This window comes from Mustela lutreola, chromosome 1 (genome assembly GCF_030435805.1).
Source record: "Mustela lutreola isolate mMusLut2 chromosome 1, mMusLut2.pri, whole genome shotgun sequence".
NCBI classification, from domain to species: Eukaryota; Metazoa; Chordata; class Mammalia; order Carnivora; family Mustelidae; genus Mustela; species Mustela lutreola.
The window spans coordinates 276,491,878-276,508,731 of record NC_081290.1 but is presented as its reverse complement, the minus strand read 5'-3'; the positions used below and the strand labels follow the sequence as shown (position 1 = coordinate 276,508,731).

Below are 16,854 nucleotides of genomic sequence, written 5' to 3'. Positions count from 1 at the left end.
TGTTTTAGGTGCTTTACATGCATTATCTGATTTATCTTGTGTATCAATTCTGAGGCTATCCTGCCCCTACCTTAGAGAAGGACAGTTGGTCCATGTTCATGTCACGATTGCACAAAGCCCCCAGGCATGTCATCTTTCTCTCCTGTGGTCGATTCCGTGTACTGCACCACCAGTGGTGTGATCTGATTGTGTGCCATCTTGTCAACTGAGAAACTCACTGGGGATGTCACTTGTTGTCATTATAATCACTCCTAAAATCACCAAAACATTTCTTATTTGCAGCAGAGCTTGATCACTGCTGACTGAAGGGCCTGGAAGGGAGCTGATAACCTCCTTGCTTGCTTCCTTTCCTGCTGCTCCTGGTGAAAACAGGACTGTAACCTAACCTCTCTCTCCTCTTTCCAGACCCATCCCTCCTTTATCCCTGGACTTCAGATTTTAGATAATTTAGTTTTTCAGTCGACTAAATTATTTGATTTGAAATGCCCTGATTTAAATCAAAATATAAGAAAGCCCTATTTTATTTTATTTTAGTTTATTTTTAAAGTTTGTATATATCTACTTGAGAGAGAGAGAGAGAGAGCACATGCATGAGTACCAGGGGCGGGGGTAGCGGAAGAAGGAGCAGACTCCCCACTGAGCAGGGAGCTCAACAGCGGGCTCCATCCCAGGGCTCTGGGATCACGACCTGAGCCAAAGGCAGACAGTGAACTGACTGAGCCACCCTGACGCCCCATAAGAAAGCCCTTTAAAAGATACTACATGGAAATAGATATTGTTTGAGAAAGGATGTGCTACCTAAAGTAGTCTTTTTCATGACCCACAACTACCTGGTTCTTAAATGTTTTCCTGATAAGATTCCCCATGCTCTCAGGGTTGGGGCTGTTTCCTTTGTCACACCTTTCCACTGGAACGTAAGCTCTGAGACTGTGGAAAGCATCTGTTGTATTTACCAGCGCATACGCAGCATCTGGTACATATTAGATTATCACAAGATATTTTTGAAAGAAAGAATGAAAAAGAAAGACACAAAAAGGGTGAACAAATGGACAAATGAATGATTGTCATCTTTCTCTGGCTGCTGTAACGGTACCTACCTGTAGGACTCTTCTTTACCTCCTACCTGTGTTCTCACTGCTTTTAATCTGTTCATGGCTGCAAGGCATTAGAGGAACATGCTAACTTGGTGCATAAATAAATTTAGGGTAAGTAGGCACAGGGTCAGGGCTAAGGAGTTCTCAATGAATAGACCTGGTAACTTTAGTTTTCTGGATATTTTTTATTAATATTTCTCTGAAACAGTTTTTATTAGAGAACTGAATTCAAGATAAATGTAGCATTGCTGTACATTAGTAGAAATATTTTTTAAAAGATTTTATTTTTTAAAATCTTTTTTTAAAAGATTTTATTTATTTATTTGACACAGAGAGAGAGGTCACAACTAGGCAGAAAGGCAGGTGAGGGGGTGGGTGGGAAGCAGGCCTCCTGCTGCGCAGAGAGTCCGATGTGGGGCTCGATCCCAGGACCCTGAGATCATGACCTGAGCCGAAGGCAGAGGCTTAACCCACTGAGCCACCCAGGCACCCACATTCGTAGAACTATTAATAATAGTTGTTATTTGTGGATTATTTCCTACATGTAGACATTGTCTTAAATTCTTTACTCACATTATTTAATGTAATCTTCAAAAATTTATTCACATTATTTTATCAATTATTCCCACTTTATATATGATGAAACTACCCAAGACCCCACAGTATGGAAATGGTGAGGCTGGTAGAACTGGTCATTGGTGTGACCCATGACTGGTTTTATTGATGGTATGTGCAGTCTTTGTTTTTTAGGGTATCAGGGTGTCCAAGCATGAGACGTTTGCCTCAGAGTGATACAGAGGAAGAACAAGCTGCTGTTCCTGCCTTTACTTTTAGGTTAGTGTATGAAGTAATGCCCTTCACTGTTTTTTACTTAAGTTCTACATCATGATGCTCTGTTATTAGGTGTGGAGCAAAAACATAATTGGATCTTTTTAAAGAGGTGAGCCATGAGTAAAACTTTGAAGAATGAAGAATGAATAGGTTTTGGACCAATTATGAACAGGCAAAGAAGCATACCCTTGGAGAAAAGTCAAGAATATCTGCTCAACTCAATCAGTAATTGAATGGGAAATTCTTAATCTCATCAAGAGAATATGCCCTCCAAAACTAGAAGAAAAGCTTTCCATTTGTGAACAACTCAGATACTCAAGATGTATGTAATTTCAGATCAAGACGTCTCTGCTTTCTTATTTGTTTTGAGTTTCCAACACTGTGCTATCAACATAGGACATTTGAAGTTTTTATTTAGGGGGATGGTTCTGTGAGAGGGAGGGAGGTGGCCTGAAAAGTGAATATGATAAAAACCAACTTCACTGTGACTGAATTTGTGTTCCTGGGGCTGTCATCTCAGCCAAAGGTGCAGCTCATTCTTTTTATTATGTTCTTGTTCTTTTATTTATTAACAGTGGTGGGGAATATTATAATTATCACTATTATTCATATAGAACCTCGTCTCCAAACCCCCATGTACTTCTTCCTCACTAATTTATCCTTTCTGGATATCTGCTACACATCCACTAATGTCCCACAAATGCTGTCCAACATGATGGGGAAAAAGACCATCCCGTTCTCTAGTTGTGCTACTCAGATGTACTTCTCCCTCTCCTTTGGGATGATTGAATGTGTTCTCCTTGGGGTCATGGCTTATGACAGATACGTAGCCATTTGTCATCCTCTCCATTATACTGTCATTATGAACCAAAATATCTGTGTCCAACTGGCAGCCATTTCTTGGTCCAGCAGCTTCCTGAGTTCCATGGTTATCAACATCCTCACCTTGAGTTTGCCCTACTGTGGGCCCAACGTCCTGAACCATTTTTTTTGTGAGGTCCCTTCCATCTTGAGGTTGGCTTGTACTGACACCTCATTTACTGAGCTGGTTGTTTTTATCTTCAGTATCATCATTGTCTTCATCCCTTTTCTCCTCATTGTTGTTTCCTATGCCCGAATCCTTCTATCAGTTCTCAGGATACGGTCAGCCTCCGGGAGGCATAAGGCACTGTCCACCTGTGCCTCCCATCTGACGGTGGTGGCCTTATTCTATGGAACTGCCATTTTCATGTACATGAGACCCCAGTCGAAGTCCTCCAGGGCCGGGGGCAAGATCATTGCAGTGTTCTACACTGTCATCACACCCATGCTCAACCCCTTGATCTATAGCCTAAGGAACCAGGATGTGAAAGGAGCTTTAAGGAGAGCTATTGCAAAACAGAGGACATGAAGGGTCTCAATGGGTCACTAGAGTTAATTGTTAATCTAAGATAATTGACTTCTGAATATGAATTGAGACAATCAAACCTTGGACAGCCGATGTTTCTCTTGCCATTCATAATGGACGCATAAATACAGCTGGAAACTCATCAGGAAACACATTTCCCCAAGGACAAATGATGGCTTTAATGTGTGAAAACAACTCCCTTTATTGAATGACTGTTTGCTTACTCCTTGAGAAATCTTGGTTCTCTAAAATCATAGACTGTCTGAAATTAATTGTTTGAAATTATAACTGTAAGATGAAAGATCTTACTCCTGTCTGGAGTATCTAAATCATCTTCATATAGAGAAACATTCTGAATTTTTAACTCAAGTAGAGAACTTCAGATAACGGTTTTTGGACGTAACATTTTACATCTGTCTTTTTAAAAAATATTTTATTTATTTGAGAGAGAGAGAATGAGAGAGAGAGAGAGAGAGAATGAGAGGAAAGAGGTCAGTGGGAGAAACAGATTCTCTGGTGAGCAGAGAGCCAGATGTGGGACTTGATCCCAGGACTCCAGGATCATGACCTGGGCCGAAGGCAGTTTCCCAACCTGCAGAGCCACCCAGACGCCCCTACATCTGTCTTAATTTTGTAGTTTACAAGGAAACAAGACTGCATCTACTTTGTGTGAGACCAATTTTAACCTCTTACATTTAGCCCTGTTTTGCAACAAATCTATTGAAATATCGCTTCATTTAAATTTCATGCAGCAGCCCGACCATGCAGGGCTGAGATGACTGAGTGAGGAGTAAAGATTTATTCTTAGTAAAATGTAAGTATTATGAAGGAGGGTGGTGTGACACAACTTACATTTTTGGAAAGGTTTTCCGGTTGCTGTGTGGACTCTATCTATCTATATGTCTATATAAATATATCTATCTCACAAATTTATGGAAATGAATTTTTCTTGTGTTTTGAAGCTTTTCAATCAGTGTTATCTTTAAAAAAATAATTTTTTGAATTAAGAGAATAGAAAATATAATTTAGCATTATTGTACTTAATAAGCTTAAATATAGACTTTGATTAACATGTTATTAAGCTAGTTACCCTATTTCTAAATTTTCTCACTTGTTGTTTTATGATTTAGAATAAAATATAAAAAAGGTTATTCACTTTCACAGATATTCAACAACTAAAATGCAACTATTTCTCCCACCTAAATATGAATGCCACACACAATCAGTAAATAAGGTACCTCTGATGGAATATAGGTAAAGTGGACTCCACTTGTTTAAACTTAACTTAAAATGTAATGAGGTGAGCTTCCTGGGTGGCTCAGTGGGCTAAGCCTCTGCCTTCAGCTCAGGTCATGATCTCAGGGTCCTGGGATCAAGTTCCGCATCTCTGTTCAGTGGGGAGCCTGCTTCCTTCTCTCTCTGCTTGCCTGTCTTCCTGCTTGTGATTTCTTTCTCTCTGTCAAATAAATAAATAAAATCTTAAAAAAAATAATAAGGAAGGGCTCCTGTGTGGCTCAGTGGGTTACGCCTCCGCCTTCTTCTCAGGTCATGATCTCAGGTTCCTGGGATTGAGCCCCATATCGGACTCACTGCTCAACAGGGAGCCTGCTACTCCTTCTTTCTCTCTGCCTGCCTCTCTGCCTACTTATGATCTCTCTCTCTGTCAAATAAATAAATGAAATCTTTAATAAAAAGTATTAAGGAGGGCACGTATTGCATGGAGCACAGTGAATATTGGAATACACACACACACACAAATTAAATTAAATTTAAAAAAGTAAAATGAATTTTGGAACACACACACAAATTAAACTAAATTAAAAAAAGTAAAAAGCAAAATCACTAATCAACTAGTCAAATTCACTACATAGCAGGGTGCTTTTCTTGTCTATTTGCCTTAATAGACAGATGACTTTATATATCATATATTTGCTTAATTCACGGACAAAGATGAAACATATACTTCTAACCAACTTTCTTCTGAACAATTTAAAGTGAAAAGTAACATTTAAAATTCTCTCATTTACTATCAAACAAGAAATTCATACTTAGTTGGCTGTTAATTAATTAGAAACAACATTAAATTAGTTTTGAAGAAAAGACATGAAATGCCTGAAGCTACAACAAATAGAAAGTTTATCTTTTGTCTCACAAAAATTACTAATCCACCTTACCTCTCAGCTCTATAAATGAATGGTTTAGTTAAAAATGCAGAAAAAATTGCAAAGCTTTTCTCATGGCGGGGGGAAGGGGACACATACCAGAATATGCAAACAAACTGAAGTGAATATTTTTGTTTATTTTTTCTAAAAATATTTATTTAGACCAAATGCTTGACTTAATCGATTCATTCTGACTAGTTTGTTTTGATCAGTAGCAACTTGGAGTTGGGTGAATGAAGAATAATAATGCAATTCAAGCAGCCCATGCCCTATCCTAGTGCCTAGCTAGAACCTGTCCTTTCTTTTCTTTTTTAAATTTTTTATTTAAATTCAGTTTAGTTAACATATACTGTATTATTAATTTCAGGAGTAGAATTTAGTGATTTGTCAACTGCATACAACACCCAGTGCTCATCACAGCAAGTGCCCTCCCTAATGCCTATCACCCAGTTACCCCATTCCCCCACTGAGCAGGCAGTAACTCCAGCAACCCTCAGTTTGTTTCCCATCCAGCTCAGCCTTTTCAAGCAAACTTTTGTCCTTTCCTAGACTCGCTTCTTTGTACAGAAAAGGAAAATGTAACACTTAAAGACATTTAACTGATAATTCTATGTACTGTATGTGAGGATAATTCCTAGAACAAAAGACAATAATGTTTTTTATATTTAAATATTCACTGTGTTCTAGTCTTTTTTTTTTTTAAGATTTTATTTATTTATTTGACAGACAGAAATCACAAGTAGGCAGAGAGGCAGGCAGAGAGAGAGAGAGAGAGAGAGGAAGAAGCAAGCTCCCTGCTGAGCAAAGAACCTGATGCGGGGCTCGATCCCAGGACCCTGGGATCATGACCTGAGCCGAAGGCAGAGGCTTTAACCCACTGAGCCACACAGGCGCCCCCAAAAGACAATTAATTTTAAGGTTAACACAAATAATGGTGAACTCAGCAATTACTGGTCTTTCACAACATCAAATGTCCTATTGAATTATTTTCTTCCTACATTTGTTTGGGATTATGTTAATGAGATTGATAGTATAGCTAGGGTAAGTACTAACTAGCATTTTGTTCATATTGAAATAAAATTAAAGCCCAGAGTAAATAAAATAATTAGAGAATAGACTGTTGCCATAAAATGCATTCTCTCAGAGCTTGACTAATCAGTATTATTGTGTATTGTAAGACTACATTTGGAATGAGAATAATGAAGTTGTAATTTCACGGTTTTAATTTAGCTATGTTACTACGAAGAAGTCATTCCATTTCTGTGAACCTCATTTCCTCCATTTGCAAAATAAGATTGCTGTTGGATTAGATCATCTTTAAGTATCAATCAGTCACATCTCTATCTGTATCTAGCTATCTCTGTCCTCTCTGGAATAGATTTATTATAAATTTGTTACCAGATTGATATATCATAAACCTGTGAGAATTTCTTCTGAAATGTCTTTATAGTTTCACCTTTTGGATTTGGTTAATTTATTTTAAGGATAATAATGCAATGTTGAAAGGTTTTAATGTCATTGCCATAGGTATAGAGAATATAATACACACTGTGGTCATATGTCATGTCACCAATTTTCTTAATGAGTATCTTCCCCCTTAAAGTGGTATACATTAATTAGTATACCAGTCAGTAAATATGAGGATTGTAAAATATTGAAGGGGAAGAAAGTCATGGTGAAACTTATCATTCCTCCTTGATACCATTCTTTCAACATGATCTGAAGCTGATCTATTTCTTTTATAACATCTTCTATTTTGCCTCTCTCCCTCACTTCTTTAGGATATAGTGACTTGTCCAGCCCATCTGATCTTGCAAGGGTTCAGCTCACTATGGTCATAGGCAAATGTGAAACTTTTAACAAATGCTTCAGAATACAATCCTGACTGATCTATCTAATCAAATCATCAGACTGAATATAGCCACAGACAAGACCTTTATACAGGTTCCCCAGTTCTGATTATGCCTATCACTTTCTTTAAAGCTGCACATTTCCCTATTTTATAGAACACTGGACTAAGAATCAGAAAATTTTGTTCCAATCCCAGCTCTACTACTTAAAAGCCAAGAGCACATCAGCATGCCATTTAAACTTTTTTTTTTAAAGATTTTATTTATTTATTTGAGAGAGAGACAGTGAAAGAGAGCATAAGTGAGGAGAAGATAAGAGAGAGAAGCAGACTCCCCATGTTGCTGAAAACTGGATGCGGGACTCGATCCCGGGACTTCAGGATCATGACCGGAGCCGAAGGCAGTCGTCCAACCAACTGAGCCACACAGGCATCCCCCATTTAAACTTTTATAACTCTGGTTTCATCATCTTTAGATATACTTGTTGTCCTAAGAATTTCAAGATCTCAGATGTATTTTTGGTAGGTTTCCCAAGGCCCAGAGTTGGGACTAGGTTCAGGTAGTTCTCTAGTCCAGGGAGGCATGGTCATTCATTTGTTCAATGAGCATTTATTATTCACTTATTATATTCCCAGGACTTGAGGACAAAAAACGAGACTACCTTAAAGTTTTGCAGTCTACTAAGGAAGCCTTTATATCAAAGCAGTATGGGCCCAAGACTTCTTTAGCACAGGGAAAGCTGCCATTTATTAAGGCCCAAGGTGCTTAAATGCATTACTTAGGTTTTTCCTATATTTTAATATCTGACTATTTTTTAAGAGTGAGGAGTAGATGTACTGATACTTGCTCTAGGATAATAGGCAAAAACAAAATAGTCTTGCACAAGAGGGACAACTGGCCACAGTTAGATTATTCTTTATTCTTACTGCAACCCCATGAAGCAGGTATAATTGGCGCCGTTTTGCAGATGAGAAGAGAGGAGTCCAGCAATTTACACAAGTGATGATTGATTTGTGACATAAAACAGTGTTTTCTAGGTTGGTTAGTGGCCTTTGAAGCACAGGACTGGCCTTAACAAAGGTATACAAAAGGAGAGATTTCATGATATCCTTCATTTCAATATGACTTGAACCTCTGGGAGGTGGGATAGGGAGGGAGACGGCTGGGATGAGGCTGAAATTGTAGAATTTCAGATGTCAGGTGTGGATGCCATTCACAGTGTGGATTTTATCATGGAATTCTCCTCTAGTGTCCTATCCTCATGAACACCTGATCACAGTTAAACACACAGATCTCAATACAGCAACTCCCAGAGCCCTCAAATGGCTGCACGTGTTTACAGTGCAGTAGCTGTGAGGAGCAGTCAAATAAAGAGTTCATCACCCAACTTTCTTTTCATAAGCTTCTGAAGAGTGGGGCTGATCAGCAGTCCAGTAGCTCAGAGACAGAGCATTTCAAGGAGTGGGATTTGAGTTGGTCCTTGAAAAAAGAGAGAAATTTGGACGGTCTGAGATGGGGAGCTGGGACTATTAGGGAAGCACAGAGTGGAGAAGAGAAGGCATTTAGAAGGATATAGAGGGAGAAAAATGGGAGTGCCACTCAAGAAATAGTTTTGCAGGAGAATCTCTTGGACAAAGAGAACAGGAAGAAATCATTCCAGAGAGGTGATTTAAGGGAGAGGGCCTGGAGTGCCAAACAGAGAACACTGGCAATGTTATAGCTCCTGAGTTAAGGAAGAGGGTAACTATGGGCTAGATAAGGGATATCAGACCCTAGTTATTCCAGGCGTTCTTGCTAAGGCAGAGAATGAAGGCAAGGACTTCATTTTGGGTTCCTGCCCTAGAAGATAGAAAGCTAAATATGAGATTTATCCAAGCTCCATTAAGAAGAGCACACCATCTTAGGTCAGTAAACCTGCCTGAAGTTGTCAGAAGCTACTTGAATGTACCAACCTAAAGTCCATGTTGTTATACTGGTTTCCCCAAAGGTTGCTCTGGGGATGAATAAGGGACAGAATTTCAAGGATCAAAGAGGAAACTTCTCTTGAATCCACAGTGATAAACTCCCTACTCCCTAAGCAATAAATTCCCGTTTCCTAAATTTGTGTCTGATCTTGACCTACGTTCCAGCTTCACCACCAAATCCTTCCATGGACACCCAGGCAAATGGCCCACCCTGGCTTCCAATTTCTTTGCCTTTGTTCACTATGTTTTTTCCTTCTGCCAGTTGCTTCCTTCTTTAATTTCCAGGCTCTGCTTCCCAAAATAACTCACAAGCTCCCTTCTCCATAGAAATTCCCTGATCTCCCAAGAGGGAGTGTTGCCTGTGAGACTTCACAGCCCATTGTCTGCAATTCTCTTTTGGCAGTTTTTTCCCCAGTAGTATAAGACATTTGCATTTATTTTATCTCCCTATGGATATCAAATCCATGAAGCCAGGATATATATGTGATATATATAGATCTATCTATCTCCAAGTCTTAAGCAAAGATTGTTTAAAAAAATCTCAGCTGAAGTCACATAGCTTGAAAATGGAGGGAGAAGAATTTATTATTATTATTTTTTATTTTTTTTAAACAATTTTATTTATTTATTTAAAATAGACAGCAATAGAGGGAACACAAGCAGGAGAAGCAGGAAAAGAAGCCTTCTCTGGGAGGTGCCCCAGAAAGAAAAGAATTTAGTCTCAGCTTTATCTCATTCGGATATCTCCCCTCTTAATACACTTCTGCATCAATTTTTGCTTTCCAAAGCTCCCAGGAGAATGAGTAGGATTTTTTTTTTAGTTATAGAAAATGTAATTTTTGGGACACCTGGGTGCCTCAGTTGGTCAAACATCTACCTTCTGTTCAGGTCATGATCTCTGGGTTCTGGGATTAAGCCCCATATCAGGCTTCCTGCTCAACAGAGTCTGCTTCTCTCTCTCTCTCCCTCTGCCCCTCCCTCCCCATCATTCATTTTTTTTCTCTCTTCAAATAAATAAATAAAATTTTAAAAAAATGTGATATTTGCAGTCTATAATAATATTCACTTGTTTGGGAAAACTAATAGGATTGATAAGGTATAAATACTAGTGTTTACTTTATTGATGAGGAGACTCAGGAACAGAGATCGTTAGGGGATTTATCTGATATAATTATTGATGGAAGTGGGAATGAAGACTAAGGTGACCCAACTTCTACCCATCTTTTTCTTGCCATTATAAATTTGATATGCAGACCTCCATTACCAATTACTTGGGAAAAATGAGTTTCCTTTCTATATTGCATCACATCGATAGCAGAATCATGAATATTTAATATATAAGTGAAGGAAAAATATAAACAACTAATGTTTATTATCTTTTACGTGCAGATTCTTTACAGAGTTGACATCACATCCTTTGAAAAATGCTAGAATGTAAGCATTATCTCATTTAATAGATGAAGAACCTTAGTCTGATCGAGATTCAGTAACTTGCCCAGGGGCACAGAGCAAGAAAATAGCAGAACCTACACGAGACCTTCTTTCTAAATAGTCTAAAGTCTGAATACTTACCATTATTAGTCAGAGTGGCAAGGGTAGCCCTAGGGTCAGTTTTTAGATTTTATCATTAACTTTGGATACAGCAATCGATTAAGAAAAAAAAAGATGTCCTCCAGAAGGATGGTCACTGACTAGAATTGCAGAACTGGGATACAAAGGTCTCCTTGATTCTAAATCAACTACTCTTTCAATTATAATGTATACCCTGGTTTACATTATAGTTGCTAATGTAGTTAATGAGATAGGAAAGCTCTATTTTTAAATTTTTTACACATCATGTAGATTTGCACATTAGATTATATTAAAAAAAAAAAAAAAGACACCAAAGCCTGAATCTCTGAACTATTTCTGGACCATCAGCTCTACATCTGTCCATTAGTTGCTGTACTTTCTTCATAACGTGAAACCAGAAATATGTTTTTAGAAATTCATGATAAGGCTGTGCAATTTTGCACCAGGTAAATTTCATCGCATGTATAATGATATCTATTAGAAAGCCTGGGTCTTTTATCCCGAAAACTCTTTTGTACCTTTCACAATGAATGGGAACACTATACACTTTAGGATAGTTCTTGTGTTTCCTTGACCTTTGACTATATGGCACTGGGAGGAGACATAGCAACATTACTGCTGGGAAGTATTTGTAACTGATGACACCATCAGATGGAATTTTAGCATATCTAAGAAAAAGTTAGCATTCCTCCATCTTGTCTGCCCACCTTACCTGTTGCTGATCTCTGACACTCTTGATTTTTAAGTCAAGATTGCAGAGAAGAGTTTGTCTCCTCTATTGTCAGTCATTGATACCTCAGGGTTAGTGAAACTATTCTTGGATAAGGGTCTGGAGATAATGGTGGAAAGCATGAAGAGTCCTGGTGCCCTAGGAAAAAGCTAGGGTTTAACTCTTATTAGAAGAGAGGAAGAGGGGGCACCTGGGTGGTTCAGCCAGTTAAGCATCGGCCTTCAGCTCAGGTCATGATCTCAGGGTCCTGGGATCCAGCCTTGTGTCAGGCTCCCTGATCAGTGGGGAGTCTGCTTCTTCCTCTCTCTCAGCCAGTACTCTGCTTGTGCTCTCTCTCTCTTTAATAAATAAATAAAATCTTTAAAAAGGTAGTATAGAAGTGAGGGTGGTGGGGCATGAGGGATTTAGGATGCGAGGAGTAGGACATTAATTCTACTAATCTTACAGACATTACAATCCAGCTAAAGTTGGCCTCAGGGATTGATCCAAACTGTCTCTTTCTTAGGATCACAGAGTCCCTGGGCTTCCCTGAAGGTTAAAAGGATGTCAATATGTGAAGGTAACAAAACCCAGATGCCCATCTCTTTTGGATATTAGGCAAGGGAGACCAAGGAGATCCAGTCATTATTAGGTGAAACCAAGTGCTAGACAGAAGGGAAAACTGAGCACACACAATAAACAGTAGAGCCTCAGTCTGCAGCTCTTATTCTTGGGGTTTACATAGCTCATGATTTGGTCATTGGTGGCAGCAGTTTCAGAGAGCACAGTAACTGGAAGCACAACGAACTCCTCATTGGCAAATGCGTCTTACGATTTTATCCTCCAGAACCTGGCCCATATTTAGCACTTAGAAGTTTTTGTTGAATATAGGAATACATATAGCTCAGCTCCCAGGCTGAGTTGGGTAATCTCTCATACAAGTTCCATTCCCTACATATTTGACTATAATTTCTCTGACTTGTTTTTAGAGTAGAGAAACTTTCAACATTTGGATCTGTCATACCTCATGACTGAAAAACTATAATTTAGAGTGGCTATTTATTTCCCCTTTCAAGTTTTGTCATAGTTTCTAAGCAATAGGTGAGCCAAAGTCAAGTAAAATACAAATGCATCTAGTTTAGCATGCTTTTCAAAAATATTAATTTATATTTCCTTTATATCAGACTGTTAAGGGTTATAGAAAACCCTATAGAATTTAAGATCGACACTGCAAGTAGATGGTAGCTGAATTGTGTTTATTAGAAAGCTATCTGCATTTTCTATCTCCTACCACTGTCCTTTGACCACTACCATTTTTACATGTGGTCATAAGAAATTTTCATATTTTGTTACTCTTGACATTTTTTTCCAATTAGCTTTTTGAAAGCAGCTTTCACATCTTTGTTCCGTAAACTGTAGATCAAGGGATTCAGCATGGGGATGATAATAGTGTAGAACACAGAGGCCCACTTGTCTTGGTCCAGGGAGTAGCTGGATGTTGGCCTCAGGTACATAAACATGACTGTGCCATAAAAAAGGGTGACACCAGTAAGGTGAGACCCACAGGTGGAGAAAGCCTTGAGGCGGCCTTCCATGGAGCGCATTCTGATGATGGCAATGAGGATGAAAGCGTAGGAGATGAAGATGATGAGGATGGTGCTGAATTCAATGAAGCCACACAGACTGAACAGCAAGATCTCGCTGATGTAGGTGTCTGAGCAAGAGAGGGCTAAGAGAGGTGGGATTTCACAGAAGAAGTGGTTGATAATGTTGGAGCCACAGTAACTCAAACTGAAGGTGAGGGAAGTGTGGGCCACTAAACTCACCAGGCCAGCCAGGTAAGAGCCCAACATGAGAGCCAAGCAGACTCTCTTGGACATAAGCGTGCTATAGTGGAGGGGTCGGCAGATGGCCACGAAACGGTCATAGGCCATGGCAGCCAGGACATAGCACTCAGCATCCACGAAACCTACAAAGAAAGCAAACTGGGTGGCACAGCTAGAGAATGAGATGACTTTGTGCTCTGTTAAGAAGTCAGCCAGCATCCTGGGGGCAATGGCTGAGGAGTAGCCCAGGTCAACAAAAGAGAGGTTGCAGAGGAAGAAGTACATGGGTGTGTGAAGCTGAGAGTCTGTTATGATCAGGATAATCATACCAACGTTCCCTACTACATTGATTAGGTAGACCAAGAGGAAGACCACGAAGAAGATGGTCTGTAGCTGGGAGTCTTGAGTGATGCCCATAAAGATGAACTCCGTCACCACGGAGTGGTTTTCTTTATCCATCTTTTCAATTTATGTGTGCCTGGATTTGATTTATTGTCTGAAGTGGTTTTTAAAAATCTTCCCAGAAATCAGATTCTGTGACCCATAGGGTAACTCAAATGACTTTAGTGAAAGTGATGAAAGTGTCCTCTCTAGGTGCCCAGTCAAAATAGAAGACGTTAGGATTGTGGGGACACAAAATTCTGCTTCTCCATGGACCTCGATTCTCTGAGGCAATTTATCACATGCTACCAATTGTTTGATGTTATCTGTGCAATTATCTGCCTTGTTAATTAGTAAAGGACTGTTTTGAGCATGCCTTCTTTCTTTCTAAAACAAAGCAAATACGGACACAAATCATGAATAAACATTAATTCTCTTTGCAGGTAGGCATAAAAATGAAAACTGAAAATCCCTCAAATCTCGAATTATAGCATATGACACACACACATATGCACACAAACATACACACACGGAGAAAGTAAAATACTTGGAGCAAAAAGTGAGCAATATTGGAAAAGGTAGTTGGTAATAATAATTAAAAACAAAACAAAACAAAACAAAACAGGATTTACTGAGTGCTAACTCTTTGCCAGACCTTTGAGTGCTTCTACACGTTACATAATTTCATCCTCACAACTCCGTGAAACAGGTACCACCCTTGTCTCTATCTTATACCTGAAAAGAATAAGGTTAGACATTAAGTAATATCAACAATGTCAGGAGCCAGTAAGCAGCAGAGCTGGGTTTGTCTGAACTCCAGGGTTCACTTCACTTTATTGTCTTCTGTGTATTTTTGGTTTAATGAAGGTTATACCTCTTTATTTTTGCACCTGCATTTTGTCTTGCTGTCTTGCCTATCAGGCATGGACACAGAATTAGTCCTTTCATTTCCCTAATACTTAGAAGCACCCAGGGATTTGATGTGGGGCATAATCAGGATGAAAAAACAGCTGTGTCTTTGGACAATTCTATGGATTAGCCAACAGGTTGTTCCATAGCTTAGTTCAGAGTTCAGATTCAGGAATTCTCACTCAGGGGATAGAGAAAGCATTATCCAACTCTGTGGTCAGACAGCAGCATATATTAGCTTTTTCCTTTGTGGTTGGATGAATATTCAGTCCACTGAAGAGTTGTAACAAGAAAGTGGGCAAACCACACTGCACCAAACCAAATCAGGACAGAACAGGCAGTGCTTTAGAAATAAGTAACATTCTCTATTAAATCTGAGGGAGAAGTCAACTGTATCTCCTCTATCTGGTTTACTGCTTAAGAAAGACAGGTGGGACGCCTGGGTGGCTCAGTTGGTTAAGCAGCTGCCTTCGGCTCAGGTCATGATCCCAGCGTCCTGGGATCGAGTCCCACGTCGGGCTCCTTGCTCCGCAGGGAGCCTGCTTCTCCCTCTGACTCTGCCTTCCACTCTGGCTGCCTGTGCTCGCTCTCGCTCGCTCTCTCTGACAAATAAATAAAATCTTTAAAAAAAAAAAAAAGACAGGAAAGCAGAGTAGTATAATGTGTCTTTCAGGGGGGTGTGGACATTTATTACAGGCTATCTTAAATCCTAGCATGGTTGAAAGTGGTGCTCCCATCTTTCAGTTTCTGCATAGAATATAATCAACTGCAATGAAGAAGGGGTCTAATAGTGGATAATCAATACCATATATTTGCCTGAGAGTGAATATAGTTTATAAAATACTTTCAGACTCATTCTTAATATATTGTGAAGGTATGCATCATTTCATACATCAGGTCAATTAGAAAAGAGAATAAAAAGAGAAATCTTGGAGGAATTATCTGAAAAATACACTTCTCATAATGAATTTGTACCCATACTATGGAAGGGACTTTAAAACTCATTAATGAGAAAACAAACAATCCAAAAGGAATGGGCCAGACTTAGAGAGACGCTTCAGCAAAGAAGATGTATGAATAGCAAATAAATGCATGAAAAAAGCTCAAATCTTTTGTATTAGGGACACATGAATTAAAACCACAGTGGGATATTATTACACATTCATTAGAATGGTTAAAATTTAAAAAGATGAACCATACTAAGGGTTGACCCGGGAGCGGAGGAACTGAAAATTGCATCACAGTTGCTAGGAGTATAAAATACTACAACCACTTTGGAAAACATCCAGCCATTTCCCCCACAAAACACCAAACCTGGGAACAACCCAAAGGCCCACCCATAAGTAATAAGATAAACAAATTTTAGTATGTCCATAAAATAGACTACTACTCAACAATTAAACAAACAAACAAACAAACAAACAAAAAAAAAAACGATTGATACATGCAATATGATGGACGAATCTCAAAATAACTAGGTTGAGAGAAGAGAGCTAGACCTCATGTTATCCCATTTCTAAAAATCTAGAAACTGCAAGCTAATCGATAGTGACAGCCAATCAGTGATTGCCTGGGTGGAGGTGTGTGTGGGAGGAACAGTGAATTTCAGCTATAGCTCAACAAAGCTGTTACAAAACAAAACAAAACAAAACCAGCAACAAAGTACTTGTCCCTACTTCAGTTCCTCTCGTTGTCACTCTACATGGATGGGTATGTCACTTCACAGGTTATATTAATAAGGAGACCTGTGAAATCACACAGTGAGTTGGGAGCAGAACTGGCAAGTGAGTCTGGGACTACCAATTTCATACACTGCACTGTGTTCATTTTTTCTCTCACTGCTTAACCTAGAAATAGGGAAGTAACCCATCATGAGAAGAATATAAGTGGTCTACCTCAGTCTTCCCACTTCTCAGCTTGTTCTTTCCCTTTAGCAAAAAGGGAAAATATTGCTATTATTGCAATTGGGAGGACTCATTCTGTCTAACCTCAGTTTTATAGAGGAGGAGACAGGCCCAAACATCCAGCTTGAAAGTACAGGGGATGCCAAGCTGCAGCTGTTTTAGGAGTAAGAGACTCCTGGTCAGGATGCAGCACGGGGCTCAGGAATGATCTTCAGGGGAGCATGTGTCTACTAATTCATTTCAGTCAATTGGAAAATGGGATCAG

At 39.2% G+C, this 16,854-nt stretch overlaps 2 protein-coding genes across 2 annotated transcripts; one reads left to right on the top strand and one right to left on the bottom strand.

Moving 5' to 3' along the window:
• Positions 1-1,801: 1,801 nt before the first annotated feature.
• Positions 1,802-3,315, top strand: LOC131811021 (olfactory receptor 2G3-like). Its single transcript, XM_059139060.1, has 2 exons — positions 1,802-1,820; positions 2,384-3,315. The coding sequence occupies exons 1-2, from the start codon at positions 1,802-1,804 to the stop codon at positions 3,313-3,315; spliced, it is 951 nt and encodes a 316-aa protein (XP_058995043.1).
• Positions 3,316-12,918: 9,603 nt separating this feature from the next.
• On the bottom strand, positions 12,919-13,854 carry LOC131822659 (olfactory receptor 5AR1). Its single transcript, XM_059158948.1, has one exon. It carries the CDS (start codon positions 13,852-13,854, stop codon positions 12,919-12,921), a length of 936 nt encoding a protein of 311 aa, XP_059014931.1.
• Positions 13,855-16,854: the final 3,000 nt, after the last annotated feature.